The sequence below is a fragment of the Podarcis muralis genome, chromosome 9 (assembly GCF_964188315.1).
Source record: "Podarcis muralis chromosome 9, rPodMur119.hap1.1, whole genome shotgun sequence".
Classification (NCBI taxonomy): Eukaryota; Metazoa; Chordata; class Lepidosauria; order Squamata; family Lacertidae; genus Podarcis; species Podarcis muralis.
In genome coordinates this window covers 856177-870112 of record NC_135663.1, presented here as the reverse complement: position 1 = coordinate 870112, position 13936 = coordinate 856177, and the positions used below count along the sequence as shown (strand labels likewise).

The 13936-nt window shown below is 53.5% G+C and overlaps 1 protein-coding gene across 1 annotated transcript in view; it reads right to left on the bottom strand.

The window, feature by feature from the left end:
- Window positions 1-13936, bottom strand: part of LOC114604454 (uncharacterized) — a 62401-nt gene that overhangs the window by 27286 nt on the left and 21179 nt on the right. The window contains exons 2-3 of the mRNA XM_028744554.2: window positions 6292-6728; window positions 3052-3781 (exon numbers count right to left, since the gene is read on the bottom strand). Of these exons, the coding sequence (XP_028600387.2) occupies window positions 3052-3781; window positions 6292-6728 (1167 nt within the window). The remainder of the gene's footprint in view (window positions 1-3051; window positions 3782-6291; window positions 6729-13936) is intronic.

Here is a 13936-nt window from a genome sequence, read left to right as displayed (position 1 = left end):
CCAGGCCTGGATCTCACTGGTGGACGGGACTGCAGAACCGGCACCAAGACAAAGAGCAACTTCTCTCTCTCTCTCTCTCCCTTCTCTCTGCGCCCTTCAGGACGCTCTTCGTCAGACACGGCGACTCAGAAACGCACCTTGAAAAAGGCAGCTCACGACCCAGGAGAGGGTGGCTCTCAAACCGTCAACACACACAGCCCGAGGGGTCCACAGCGCACTTCTGCAGGGTCCACAGGCCCACAACTGAAGGGGAAGGTGGGAGATCAAGGCGCCCTCCACTGTCAGAAACAAAGAAAGGCTCCCTTCTGCACTCCAGTGCAGCTGTACCGATCGAAGACGCTGGAGGCGGAAAGGGCCTCTGCATGCATGCCCCACTCCAGATATTTAGGGCAGGTGACAACACAGGTTCGGCCACCCTGCCTGAGCCACCAGGGAGCAGCGCTCGGCCATTTCCCCCCAGCATGCTCGGTACAGCTGCATCGGAGTGTAGAAGGAAGATTCCGCTTAGCAACTTCCCCATTTGGTGGCTGCAGTGGAAGAAAGCCAACCGGAAGGATCTCTGCCTCGGGACAGAGAAGGAAAGCGTAAAAGCAGGGCAGCGTGGCTGACGCCATCACCCAAAACCAAACCTGAGATTTGGCACCCCGCTCTTCTCAGTGTACGGGGACAGGACTCTGCCCTCAAGGCCGCACGGAAGCTGCCCGTGGACTTGGCCAAACACTTCTGCCTTGAAACACCCCCAAAAAAGATGTGGACATTAAACAAGTTTCACCTTGACGGCAGCCCAGCATTCAAAGCCAAACCCCAACATCCGACCACCTGCAGAAACACTCCATTCAGTACTGCCATTCCAGAGCCCAGTTGGGGGACTGAGGAGAAGCTGCAGTGCTCAGAACCTAGATAGGACCCTCAGAATGACCCCCCCCCAAGCCCCCTTGACATCTGAAACACCCTGGGGGGATCTCAGGGAGGAGGCGCCAAGGAAAGGGGGCGGTGCAGAGGTTTGGCCCAAGCTGGCAACCCGCCTCTGAAGCCCCTCCTGCCGGAGCCTTGAGTAAGACGATGGCAACACAGAGCCAAGCGCCCACTTGGAGACCAATGGCCCAGAGTGCCCTGGGACGCCCCCAAAGCGGCAGGACCTAGAGAGCGCCAAATCTCACGTAGCCACAGGTTACACCAGCAACTCCCCAAAGCCCCTGCCCCATCTGTTCTTCGCAACTTCGCTCACCTTTGCCTTTAGATCCTCGGAGAGGCCACTCTGGCACATGGGCAGGCCATTCCCAGGGGTCATGATCCAAACTTGCCGCATCCCTAGGCACAAGTCAGCCACAGCAACCAAGCAGAGCCAATCGGCTCAGTAGATTTCCAGTGGTACCTCGTTTTGAATCCGCCCCGTTTAGGGTCCATTTCGTCCGCAGCAAGCCCAGAAGTACCAGAACGGGTTACTTCCGGGTTTGCTGCTCGCGCTCGTGCAGAAGCGCTAAATCGCGCTTTGCGCATGCGCAGAGTAGCCCTTTCGTTGAGCGTCCGGGGCTCTGGAACGGATCCCAGACACAAAAGGAGGTACAACTGTACTGCCAAGTTACGCACCACACAAACACACCCGAGACATTTGCAATGGCTCCAAAAAGATCTGTGAGCTATGCAGGCAGGAGCCCCTCCAGGGACACCTAGAAACAAAAGCTGGATTTCTGCTCTGAGGATGGCTAAGCCTCCCCCCACCGCACTTGCTCTCGGTGGGATACGGAGCGATGCAACTCCCCAGAAGTCTCAAATCAGTTATCAGCTCATTGCTGATTTTTTAAAAAAATGTTTTAAATTGTTGTTTTTCACCAGTTTTGCCAATGATTTTTTTTTTCCTGTTTTACTCTCTTTGCAAACCACATGGAGGTCATTGTTGGTTTTTGCAACAAATTAGTGTATAAAGGTAAAGGAAAAGGTACCCCTGACCGTTAGGTCCAGTCGCGGACGACTCTAGGGTTGTGGCGCTCATCTCGCTCTATAGGCCAAGGAGCCAGTGTTTGTCCGCAGGTTTTCCGGGTCATGTGGTCAGCAGGACTCAGCCGCTTCTGGCAAACCAGAGCAGCGCACAGAAACGCCGTTTACCTTCCCGCCGGAGCAGTACCTATTTATCTACTTGCACTGGTGTGCTTTCGAACTGCTAGGTGGGCAGGAGCAGGGACTGAGCAAGGGGAGCTCACCCTGTCGCGGGGATTTGAACCGCTGACCTTCCAATTGGCAAGTCCAAGTGGCACAGTGGTTTAGACCACAGCGCCACCCGAGTCCCTAATTAGTGTATACATTTTATAAAATAATCATCAATTAAGAGGAGCGGCGTGGAAAGTGACAAAGAGGACGTTGTTCATGTCATGCTCAAAACCAGGTTTTTGAGCAACGCAGAGCCGCTTCCTAGGATGGCTCCGTTGCCGCCTGGCTCCACTTCTGACTCTGCAAGCTGCTCCAGCCTCACCAAAAAAGAAACCTGGCAAATCTGAGCCTGGCAGGGAGGAGGGCAGGAGGGCAGAGTCCGACCGAAAAGCAGCCAGAAATCCCACTTCCTCCTTGCAGCTCCACGCAGGACCCTCCAGGAGCAGAGGCGCCCTGGGGAGATCTGCCAGCTGTGGATCCTGGCCCTGTTTCTCCCTGTTCACCCCGAGTCCTCCTCGGCCCCTTGGCTCTGGGGGAGCTGCCAGCCTGCCACTTTCTCCTCTCTCCAGACCCCCCTCAAGACCTGCTTCAGCAAAGCCTTTCTCCACCGCAAGCCCAACTGCGCCAGACCAGCCTCCTCACCCGGTTCTCCCCCACCAGACCCACCGAACGTGGGCAGGGGTGCCCGTTCCACAGGCTCCGCGCCCCCTGCTTCTTCCAAGTCCTGCCCGGAGCCCAGCGCCCACGACACTGAGGGCCAAGATGCAGCAGCACACAGACCGGGGGCCACAGACCTGCCCCTCCCAGCGCCACCCTCCTCCCTGGCAGACACAGGCAACAACAGCAGCGGGACAGAAGCTTTCTCCCCCCAACCAAAGCCGCGCTCCCAGGCCAGCCTCTCACCTGGGCTTGGGGGGCATCTCCTTGGCATCCTGGAGGCTGAACCAGCTGCTGTTCCTGCTCCTGCCCCTCTCTTCTCCGGCCGCCACCACCACCCGGGGGGGCGGCTCCCCGCTCTTCCCGCCGCCCTCTTTGCTGCTCCCCCGGCGGAAGAAGCCCGTCTTGGAGAACCTCTTCTCCTCCTCCGCCTCCTCCTCCGGCTGGGGCCGGACCCTCCGGACGTCCCCGGAGAAGACCATGGGCGTGGCGATCTGGATGGGCTTGCTCTCGGCGTGCAGGGCGGCCGCTGCCGCCGCCGCCTCCTCCTCCTCCCTCCTGGCCCTGACGCGGTGCTTGTTGAGGGCGATGGTCTTGACGGACAGCTTGTCTTCCTCCTGGGCCGCCAGAATGGGAGGGGAGGGGATGAAGCGGGGAGGGTCTTTGGGGGGCGCCTTTGGCAAGATGCCGCTGGACCAGGGCGGCAGGTCCGGCTCGGGGGCGGCCGGGGGCTCGGATCCAAAGGCCTCCTCATGCGGCTTGCTGGCGGCGACGGTGGCAGGAGGAGGAGCAGGCGCTGCGGAGATGAAGGAAGGCTTTGGCGTGGGCTCTTCGCAGTAGATGTGGCTCCCGTTGATGCACAGGGAGGACCGGGAGATGGGGTCGTTTTGGGGCTTCAGGCTCTGGGTCGACTGGGAGGCCTCGTCGCTGAAGGCCCTCTTGTGGGTCAGCTTGGGGGAAGGCAGGAAGTCTCTGACTGGAGAGGAAGAGAGAGGAGGGGAAGGGTAATTGGGGGGGCCAGCCGTCCGCATCGCCCACAAGGCCCCCCAACCCCTTGGGGCTGCCCCCTTCCAGCTCTTGAGCCGCAACAGATCCCAAAAGAGGAAAATGCACTAGTCATACCTCAGGTTGAAGGAGCTTCGGGACAAGTATTTTCGTTGCGCGCGGTGACCCGGAAGTAACAGAGCGCGTTACTTCTGGGTTTTGCAGCTCGCGCAGGAACAGACGGTCAAAAAGACGTCATGCGCATGTGCAGAAGCGGCAAATTGCGACCCGCACACGCACAGACGCGGGTTGCGTTCACTTCTGGATGTGAACGGGGCTCCGGAACGGATCTTGTTCGCATCCAGAGGTACCACTGTACTGTATTTTAATATTTTGTTGGAAGCCCAGCCAGATGGGCGGGGTATAAATACTAAATCAAATCAAATCATAATCTAATTCAAGAAAAACACAAAACAAAAAACACGCACAAAAAAGACCAAATTACAATCGTTACAATTAGGGTTGTGTCAGCTACCCTTTGGAATTATTATTATTATTATTATTATTATGATGATGTGGCAGCCAGGAGGCTAGAGGCACCGAATGCCAAATCCCTAAGCAGACCCCCTTCCAGGCCCTGTTCAAAGTGCTGTGAGAGGGTCTCATGCAGCATTGGGATAAGAACCTACAAAAAGCCCTTTGGCAGCAGGATCCGGCCCAAGGAGGCCCATTTCATCCAGCATCTCGTTCCCACAGGGGCCGAGCCCAGGGCCACAGAAGCCCAGGAACCTCAGGAGAGCATCTGCTGCTGGATCAGGACCATGGCGCATCAAGTGCGCATCCTGCTCTCACGTTGGCCGACTCGATGCCCAAATGGCAAGCACCAAAGCTGGGCTCTCCCCACTTGTGATTCCCAGAAGCTGCGGCCTGATCCAGCTCTCCTTATGCCCCCTACAAAGTCGCATTGCGTGTTTACTTCCGAGGTGACCAAGGGTCTGGAAACCAAGCCCTATGAGGAACCGTTGAGGGACTTGGATATGCTTAGCCTGTAAGACCAGGAGGAGAGATGAGGTAAAGGTAAAGGTACCCCTGCCCATACGGGCCAGTCGTGTCCGACTCTAGGGTTGTGCGCCCATCTCACTCAAGAGGCCGGGAGCCAGCGCTGTCCGGAGACACTTCCGGGTCACGTGGCCAGCGTGACGAAGCTGCTCCAGCGACCAGCACCAGCGCAGCACACGGAACGCCGTTTACCTTCCCGCTATAAAGCGGTCCCTATTTCTATACTTGCACTTAGGGGTGCTTTCGAACTGTTAGGTGGGCAGGAGCTGGGACCGAAAGACGGGAGCTCACCCCGTCATGGGGATTCGAACCGCCGACCATGTGATCGGCAAGTCCTAGGCGCTGAGGTTTTACCCACAGCCCCACCCGCGTGGGAGAGATGAGAGACCTCTTCCAATATCTGAAGGAGGAAGGAGCCAGCTTGCTTTCTCCTTCTCCGGAGGGCAGGACCTGAACCCACGGCTTCAAGTCACAACAAGGGAGATTCCGTCTAAACAGGAAGAACTTTTGGACTGTATGAGCTGTTTGACAGATAAGGGCTCCCTCAGAAAGTGGTGGGCTCTCCTTCCTTGGAGGTTCTTAAACAGAGGTTGGGTGGCCCTCTGTCCCGAATTTTAAAGCTGTGTTTCCTGTGTTTCCGGGATTGGACCGGATGATCCTTGAGGTCCCTTCCTACTCTAGGATGTCTCAAATACTAAGTGCCTCTCCCCACCTGACCTGACATCATCACCAGAGGCCTTTCTCCCTTTCCCTCCACACAGAGAGGTCTGGAGGGGGAGCACACAAGAACAGGCCTTTTCAGTGGTGGCTCCCTGCTTGGGTGATGCTCTCCCCAGGGAGGCTCACCTGGAGCCTACAGTAAATATCTTTAGGCGCCAGGTGAAAACATTTCTGTCCAATCTACGGGCTTTTTCACGTCTGGGAGGTGGGAGTATTGCTTTTTAAATATTATATTATGCATTTTGCTTTTTTATGTTGTAAACCGCCCCGTGATTTTGGAAGAAGGGAGGTATCAATTTATTAATTTTTTTAATATGTGACTTTTAAGTACAGTCGTACCTCCGCTTACGTATCCCTCTGGATATGGAAACTTCGGGATGCGAATGCGGCAAACCCAGAAGTATTTTTCCGAGTTCCGCCGCATGCGCAGAAGCACTCTACGCACATGCGCAGAAGCGCTAAAGCGTGAAGCACACATGCGCAGAAGCGGTCCTCCAGTTGCAAATTCCTTGGGATGAGGCCGGACCTCCAGAACAGATCCCGTTTGCAACTTGAGGTACCCCTGTAACTGTATTTCCTCAGCAAAACACCGCACCTTTCTAGGCTCTACTCAATCACCGAATTGCAGAGTCAAAAGGGCCCCCCAGGGATCATCCATCCCAACCCACCGCACTGCCGGAATCGCCCTCGACCAGATATTCCCCCCACCCTCCTCCCTCTTACCAGAGCGCTCGGTGGAGAAGCTGCTGTGGCGGCTGGGCGAGGGCACCATGCCCACCTCGGAGGGTCCGAGGCCCACCAGGCTGCCGGCCGAGGAGAGGGTGCTGTCGGAGCCCAGGGAGGTGTTGGACTGGGTGAGGGAGGACTTGCGCAGCTTGTTCTTGAAGAAGAAGCTGCCCTTGGCCTTCTTGCCCGCCAGGCCAAATTCCTCGTCCAGGGCCCCGCTGCTGCTGGGCACGATGGCCGAGGCCGACTCCAGGTCGTACTTCTGCCGGCCCTTCAGCTTGTCCTTCAGCTTCCCAAAGGGCGAGCGGGGCTTGTCCTTGATGGACAGGTCAAACATGCTGGCCGTCAGGCTGTGGCGCGTGAACTGGATGCTCAGCTGGATCTCCCCACGCTCCTTCTCCTTCTTGCCAGGCTTGGAGTGCAGCTTGTACCACCTGAGGGAGGAGAAGGCGCAAGAAACGCATGAGAAATCTGCCAGGCCAGGGTCCCGGCTGGTCCCCCATCCCCTTCTCACACAGGCCTGTTACCCCCTCCAGGATCCGTCCCTCATGTGCAAGAACTCAAATCTCTGAGCGTGAACATGCCCTCTGGAACTCCCTGCCTCTTGACACCGGGAGCCTCAACTGCCCTCTTTTCAGAGCCTGCTCAAAACACCCTTGTTTCATCAAGCCTGCCCTGTGGAACGCCCTCCCAGCAGATGCCAAGGCAATAAACAACTATTTTACTTTTAAAAGACAACCGAAGACAGCCCTGTTTAGGGACGTTTTTAATGTCTGATGATGCTGTTGTACTGTTTTTAATACTCAGTTGGAAGCTGCCCAGAGTGGCTGGGTATAAAAAAGTGAGTGTCTGAAGGCGGTTGGAGGATGGACGGCGGCTAACAGATTGAGGTTGAATCCTGACAAGACAGAAGTACTGTTTTTGGGGTACAGGGGGCGGGCGGGTGTGGAGGACTCCCTGGTCCTGAATGGGGTAACTGTGCCCCTGAAGGACCAGGTGCGAAGCCTGGGAGTCATTTTGGACTCACAGCTGTCCATGGAGGCACAGGTCAATTCAGTGTCCAGGGCAGCTGTTTATCAGCTCCATCTGAGATGCAGGATGAGACCCTCCCTGCCCGCAGACTGCCTCGCCAGAGTGGTACATGCTCTGGTTATCTCCCGCTTGGACTACTGCAAAGCGCTCTACGTGGGGCTACCTTTGAAGGTGACCCGGAAACTACAATTAATCCAGAATGTGGCAGCTAGACTGGTGACTGGGAGCAGCCACTGAGACCACATAACACAGGTCTTGAAAGACCTACATTGGCTCCCAGCATAATTCAAAGTGATGGTGCTGACCTTTAAAGCCCTAAACGGCCTCAGCCCAGTATACCTGAAGGAGCGTCTCCACCCCCATCGTTCTGCCCGGACACAAGAAGCCAAGTTACAGGGAACCAAGCAGAGGGCCTTCTCGGTGGTGGCACCCGCCCTGTGGAACACCCTCCCACCAGATGTCAAAGAGAAAAATAACTACCAAACTTTTAGAAGACATCTGAAGGCAGCCCTGTTTAGAGAAGCTTTTAATGTTTACTACTGTAATTTAATACTTTGTTGGAGACCCAGCCAGATGGGCGAGGTATAAATAATATATTATTATTATTATTATTATTATTATTATTATTATTATTATTATTATTATTAAACAACTCCCTGCCTCTTGATATCAGGAGCCTCAACTGTCCTCTTTTCACCTGCTTTTAGTCTATGGTTATTTTAGCTTTTTTTAAAAGTCTTAAATTGTTATTGATTCCTCCCCTTGATAAAATTATTGTTTAACCGTTTTGGCAAACTGAGGTTGTTGTTGTTTTTTTACAATCAAGCAGGGTGCTGATTTTATGAAATGAACAAGCAAACGAAATCTGCAAGCGGCGGGGGGGGGGGGGGGAATCTTCATGCAGAATGACACTCCGGCCCCCACCTGACTTCAGCCCCGCCCTGGGAACCCAACCTGGCTCTTTGGGAACCCAAATAAAAATAACACCTTGAATTCTTACCCACCCTTTACCCGAAGGTCCCAGGGCGGGTCACAACCATTTAAAGCTCAATATTAAAAGCATATTAGAAGCAGTATTCTTTTGCAAGGTAAGATTGTAAAAGTGCAAGGAATCAGCAATGTGGTAAACACAACCAAGCAACGAAAACTGCAAGACGTGCACAAAACAAAACAAAACTTGCTCTCTCTCTGTCTGTGGAACTGTTATTAAAATTTTCAAATATTTTCACAACAACCCTCAAGTCAAATAATTACATTATTTCATAAGCTGACTTCCTCCCCTCCCCACGGTGTTTTTACTCAGACCTTTTCTCCTGCGTTACATCTGAATCCATTGCAAAAAGTTTCTCTATTGCAATTATTTTGACATTTTTCTTCCGCTGCTGAATTACTGGACTGCTGTCGCTTAGTGGACACTTAGTTCCCGTTTCAGATTTCTCATGGCATTGCACCCCCCCCTTCCTGCTCCCGTGTGTCCCATTCCCAAATCCTCCCCCCAGCACCCCCACCCCCACATTCTCTTCTGGGTCTTGTCTGAGACAACAACCCCACGTCCTTCACAACCCTAAAACACCACCAGCCCCAGCGCAGCCTCTTGCTCCTCCCATGGCGCAAGGCGAGCTGTTTTCGCCCCAAAACTCCCGGAACAAAATATGCTGAAGCAGCACCTCCAAAACACAGGAAGCGTGTTTTTTGGGGGGGGGTGTAGAGGGGAAGAGGGACACAGCTGCTGCGTGAGCCCTTGCACGGTTTGCTCACAGGCAGGATGCGCTCCACAACTGGTTGGCAGCTGATCTGGGAGGACTGAAGGCGTTTGATTATTTGTAGAAATCATTTCTTTGTTCCTTGCCACAAACACCATTGTTGTCTCATTGGCAGCCTGTCGGGTTTAGTTGAAAGCCTGGCGGTTTTGGCCCCCCAGAGTGCAAATTGGCCAGGCGTCTCCTGAAGCCCAAGCCAGCCCCCCCCCCCCAAAAAACCCAAGGAGGTTTGGGACCAGCTCCAGGAAGTCCCCTTCCCCTGGCAGGCCAAGACCTGCTACACAAGCCATGCAGCTGAGACACACCCGTGCCAACCTGGGTGCCCAAGACACACACGTACGCCAACCTCACAAGACCCCAGAGGTCCTGGCAGCTGCTTGCCCCCATCGCCCTCCCACCTTGGTTGCCTGCAGGGAGCTCTCTGAAACCCTCTGCAGCAGGATTCCCCCAAAGTTGGGGCGCCAACTACAACTCCCATCGGCCCCAGCTAGCAGGACAAGGGGACAGGGATGATGGGAATTGTAGTGCAGCTGGAGACCCAAGGTTGGGAGTTGTTTGAAATTCCCTGGGCACCAGTGTTGTAAACAAAAAAATTCCCTTATGGGGTATCCAAGAGCCCATATAGAGTCCTTACGTAGGTTCCCTATTGGTAGGAGAAAATAATAGAGGCCAACCAGAGAATATTGAGAAGCAAAGCAACTGGTAAGCCTGATCTTTATTGATCTGTTGCAACAGGGTGCTCCCCTCACCTGCAGGAGAGGAAGAGGACCCAGAACCAAGGTGTGCCCGCCCTTATATAGACATTTTAAATTGCCAGCCCTGGAGTCGAAGACCACCCCTCCATACATCATACATACATCACATGAGGGGTGTAACCTAAGACCCCCCCCCCCCCCAGATACACCATACCTACATGTCAGAGACTGCCTCCCGGTCTCAGCTCACAGAAGACCAACGCTAGCCATTAGAACTGTACAGAAGTCTTTATTGACATTAGTTTCCATTTTCAAACCCTAGCGTGCGTCTCTACGTCTAGACCCTAGACCAGCGAAGCCTCGTCTGAGTCTCCGCCCCCTGTACACCAGCTTAAGACTCTAGCCTTACTCCACCTTCTACGTTTCTCCTTCCTCCTCTGGGTCCTACTACCCCCCTGGGTGCCTTCCTTCCTGGATGCCTCGGAAGCGGACCCTTCGGACTCCTCCCCTTCTCTCCGGCGGGCTTTGGGACCCGGCTCTCTCTCCGGACTGCCCATTGCGCCCCCCTCCTGTACATTTGAACTTGGCGCGCGCGCGCTGCCCCTGACCTTCCTTTTGACCGTTACCTCGCTCTCTGATGCAGGCGTGGCTAACCCTGACTCATGTCCTTCCGCTGACGGAAGGCTGCCTGCTGCCGATGTTTGGGACTCCTCCCCCTTACTGCTCTCCGGTGGGGAAGCTGGTCCTGATTTCCAGCTGCTGCTCTCTGAGTCCCCTCTGGCCCCTCCTTCCTGGGGTGTTCCCTCTGGCAACCCCCCGGCTCTGACCACTGGAGCCCCTTTCTGTGAATCCTCTGATTCACTGGAGAGACTTAGAGACCTCGGATGGCTATCATCGCTGACTTCTCCCTCCGAACCCTCTCCCTCGGTCTCTAATTCCTCCCTTTCCTGTCCCTCTGCTCCTGAACCCCTGACACTACATCACAGAAAAGGCGGTCTACAGCAGAAATCTGAGTGCTTTGTTTACCTCCTGTCTGCCAGGTTACCTGTTTAATGGTCACTTGACTAGATTGCCTGGGAAGCCTGGCCAGTCTTTTGTAATGATAAGTACTTAGTTCCTGAGCCAAGTCACAGGCTCACACCCTATTCATACACAGACATACCCTTAAGACGGGATTTGTGAAGGAAAAGACAATGGGGAGGCTTTTCCATTTTCCTTTGACCTTGCAGAGAAAACATTTGGTCAGTTTGGGAATCAAAAATGGTTCCAGGTCAGTCTTCCTGTGCTGATCTGTGTACGTGCTTGGTTGGTACATTTATGAACATTTCACATATATCTAAGACCAGGAGCAGCTCTGACACCTGCAGTTCCCACCTGCAACTGATCTTCAGAAGCATCACTGCCTCCAATTGCGGAGACACAACATAGCATTTGTGGCTGGGAGCCCCCAATAGCCCCCTCCCCGCTTCCATGAGTCCTCTTTTATCTTTATTTTTTTTATTAATAATAGGAGAAGAAGGGGACGGGCGGGTGTGGGGAACTCCCTTGTCCTGATTGGGGTAACTGTGCCCCCGAAGGACCAGGTGTGCAGCCTGGGAGTCATTCTGGACTCACAGCTGTCCATGGAGGTGCAGGTCCATTCTGTGTCCAGGCAGCTGTCTCCCTGCTCCATCTGGTACGTAGGCTGAGACCCTCCCTGTCCGCAGACTGTCTGGCCAGAGTGGTGCATGCTCTGGTTATCTCCCGCTTGGACTACAGCAATGTGCTCTATGTGGGGCTACCTTGGAAGGTGACCTGGAAACTATAACTAATCCAGAATGCAGCAACTAGACTGGTGACTAGGAGCGGCCGCCGGGACCACATAACACTGGTCTTGGCTCCCAGTACATTTCTGAGCACAATTCAAAGTGTTGGTGCTGACCTTGAAAGCCCTAAACGGCCTCGGTCCTGTATACCTGAAGAAGCGTCTCCACCCCCATCGTTCTGCCTGGACACTGAGGTCCAGCTCCGAGGGCCTTCTGGCAGTTCCCTCCCTACGAGAAGCGAGGTTATAGGGAACCAGACAGAGGGCCTTCTTGGTAGTGGCGCCCGCCCTGTGGAACGCCCTCCCACCAGATGTGAAGGAAATAAGCAGCTATCTTATCTTTAAAAGACACCTTAAGGCAGCCCTGTTTAGGGAAGTTTTTAATGTGTGACATTTTAGTGTATTTTTGGTCTCTGTGGAAGCCGCCCAGAGGTACAAATAATAAATTATTATTATTATTATTATTATTATTATTATTATCATTATTATTATTATTATTATTAATATTCCCGGCGGCTTTTGCTTTCCCCAAAGGACAGGGAGCCCCACTGCAGGAATCTGTGGCAGCCCAGGATTGGGTGGGGGGGGCAGGACAGGGAGCCAGGAGAGGGAAAACAGGGCAGCCGCTGCCCAGAGGAGCCTCCCCGATGGAAAGGCCTGGCAGGAACCGGGGCAGCCGGTGAGTCAGGGAAAGTCTTTCCACTCAGAGGAGGTGGAGACCCAGCACTGCCAACACAAACATGTTGTCCGGATCAGCCCAGCTGTGTATCTTGACCAGCAGAAACACAGCTCTCTCCAAGAGCAGCTACACCAGATCCCCCCCCCCCCCCGTTTTCTTTTTCTTTCGTTGCAGACGCAGCCCAGGTCTTTCCACGTGCAAAATGCACACTAGATCCGGGTTCCGTCCCCTCGAGAAAACAAGCCCACCCACCAGACGCCAGCAGTAGGAACGCAAAGTCAGGCAGGTATTTGATTTGTTTAAGACAGGTCAGCAAACTTTTCCAGCAGGGGGCCGGTCCACTGTCCCTCAGACCTTGTGGGGGCCAGACTATATTTAGAAGGGGGAGAAATGAACGAATTCCTACGCCCCACAAATAACCCAGAGACGCATTTTAAAGAAAAGGACACATTCCACAGTCATACCTCAGGTCACAGACGCTTCAGGTTGCGTTTTTTCAGGTGACAGACCACCAAAACCCGGAAGTACCGGAACGAGTTACTTCCGGGTTCCGGCGGTCGCGCATGTGCAGAAGCGCTAAATTGCACTTTGCACATGCGCAGAAGCACCGAATCACAACCCTCACGTGCACTGACGCAGGTTGCTAACGTGCATCCCGCACGGATCACGTTCGCAACCCGAGCATCCACTGTACTCATGTAAAAACATGCTGATTCCTGGACCGGTCACGGGCTGGATTTAGAAGGTGATTGGGCCGGATCCGGCCCCTGGGCCGTAGTTTGCCTACCCATGGTTTAAGAAAACTGCCATCCCCCTGGACCTTTTGCCCCCCCCCCCATGGACAGATCCTTGTCCTGCTGCCCCCCAGAGACTTTGGCCCGGCTCAGACTTCCCAACAAGGCAAACACACTCTTGAAAGGGAATCGACCCCCCCCCCAAACAAACCATAAACCCCTGCAAATAAATAGTAAAACCCTGCAAATGAATTGCTTTCCGTATGTGACAGTTTAGCTGCATTTCCTGCAAAAGCCAAAGGGGGTGGGAGGGATGGGGGGGTTGCAGCGCTTGGAAGAGGTTCTCCTCCAGGCCTGGAGGCAACAACCTGTCTGGCGGGGGGGGGGGTCTCTTCCTCTTCTCTCCCCCCACGGCCATATCCTGACTTAGAGCAGCTGCTCTAACAGGATGGATACTTCTGGGAACAGACCAGGGTGGGGGGGAAAGCAATGTTGTTGTTTTTATTATTTAAATCGGATTTTTAAAATAAAATGTTTTTTGGAGGAAAAATCTTTCCAAAGATATTTTCTATTTAAGTTACATTATGGTCCAAAGGCTAGTCATCAGGAAATAAGGCTTTGTTTTAAGTTTTTCATGTGTGGTAAAACTCAGTCTAAGTTGTTGTTGTTTTTTAATTGTTTAACCTCATCAGTTAACAAACATGGCTACTTACGCTGTAATGTTATTGTTTCAGTTAAATAAATTGTTATAAAGGAAATGATTATTTTTCGTCCAAATATAGCTAGCTTATTAAACCCCACGATAATTTCATAATTATCTATGTATTTCTAATACCAAATCGGTAACTTTTGATATAACTGTAAAAACTACGCTGAACATTTATTATTCCGAAAATAATAAACCTTCATCTGTTTGTCAATATTAAGATTCTACCAGC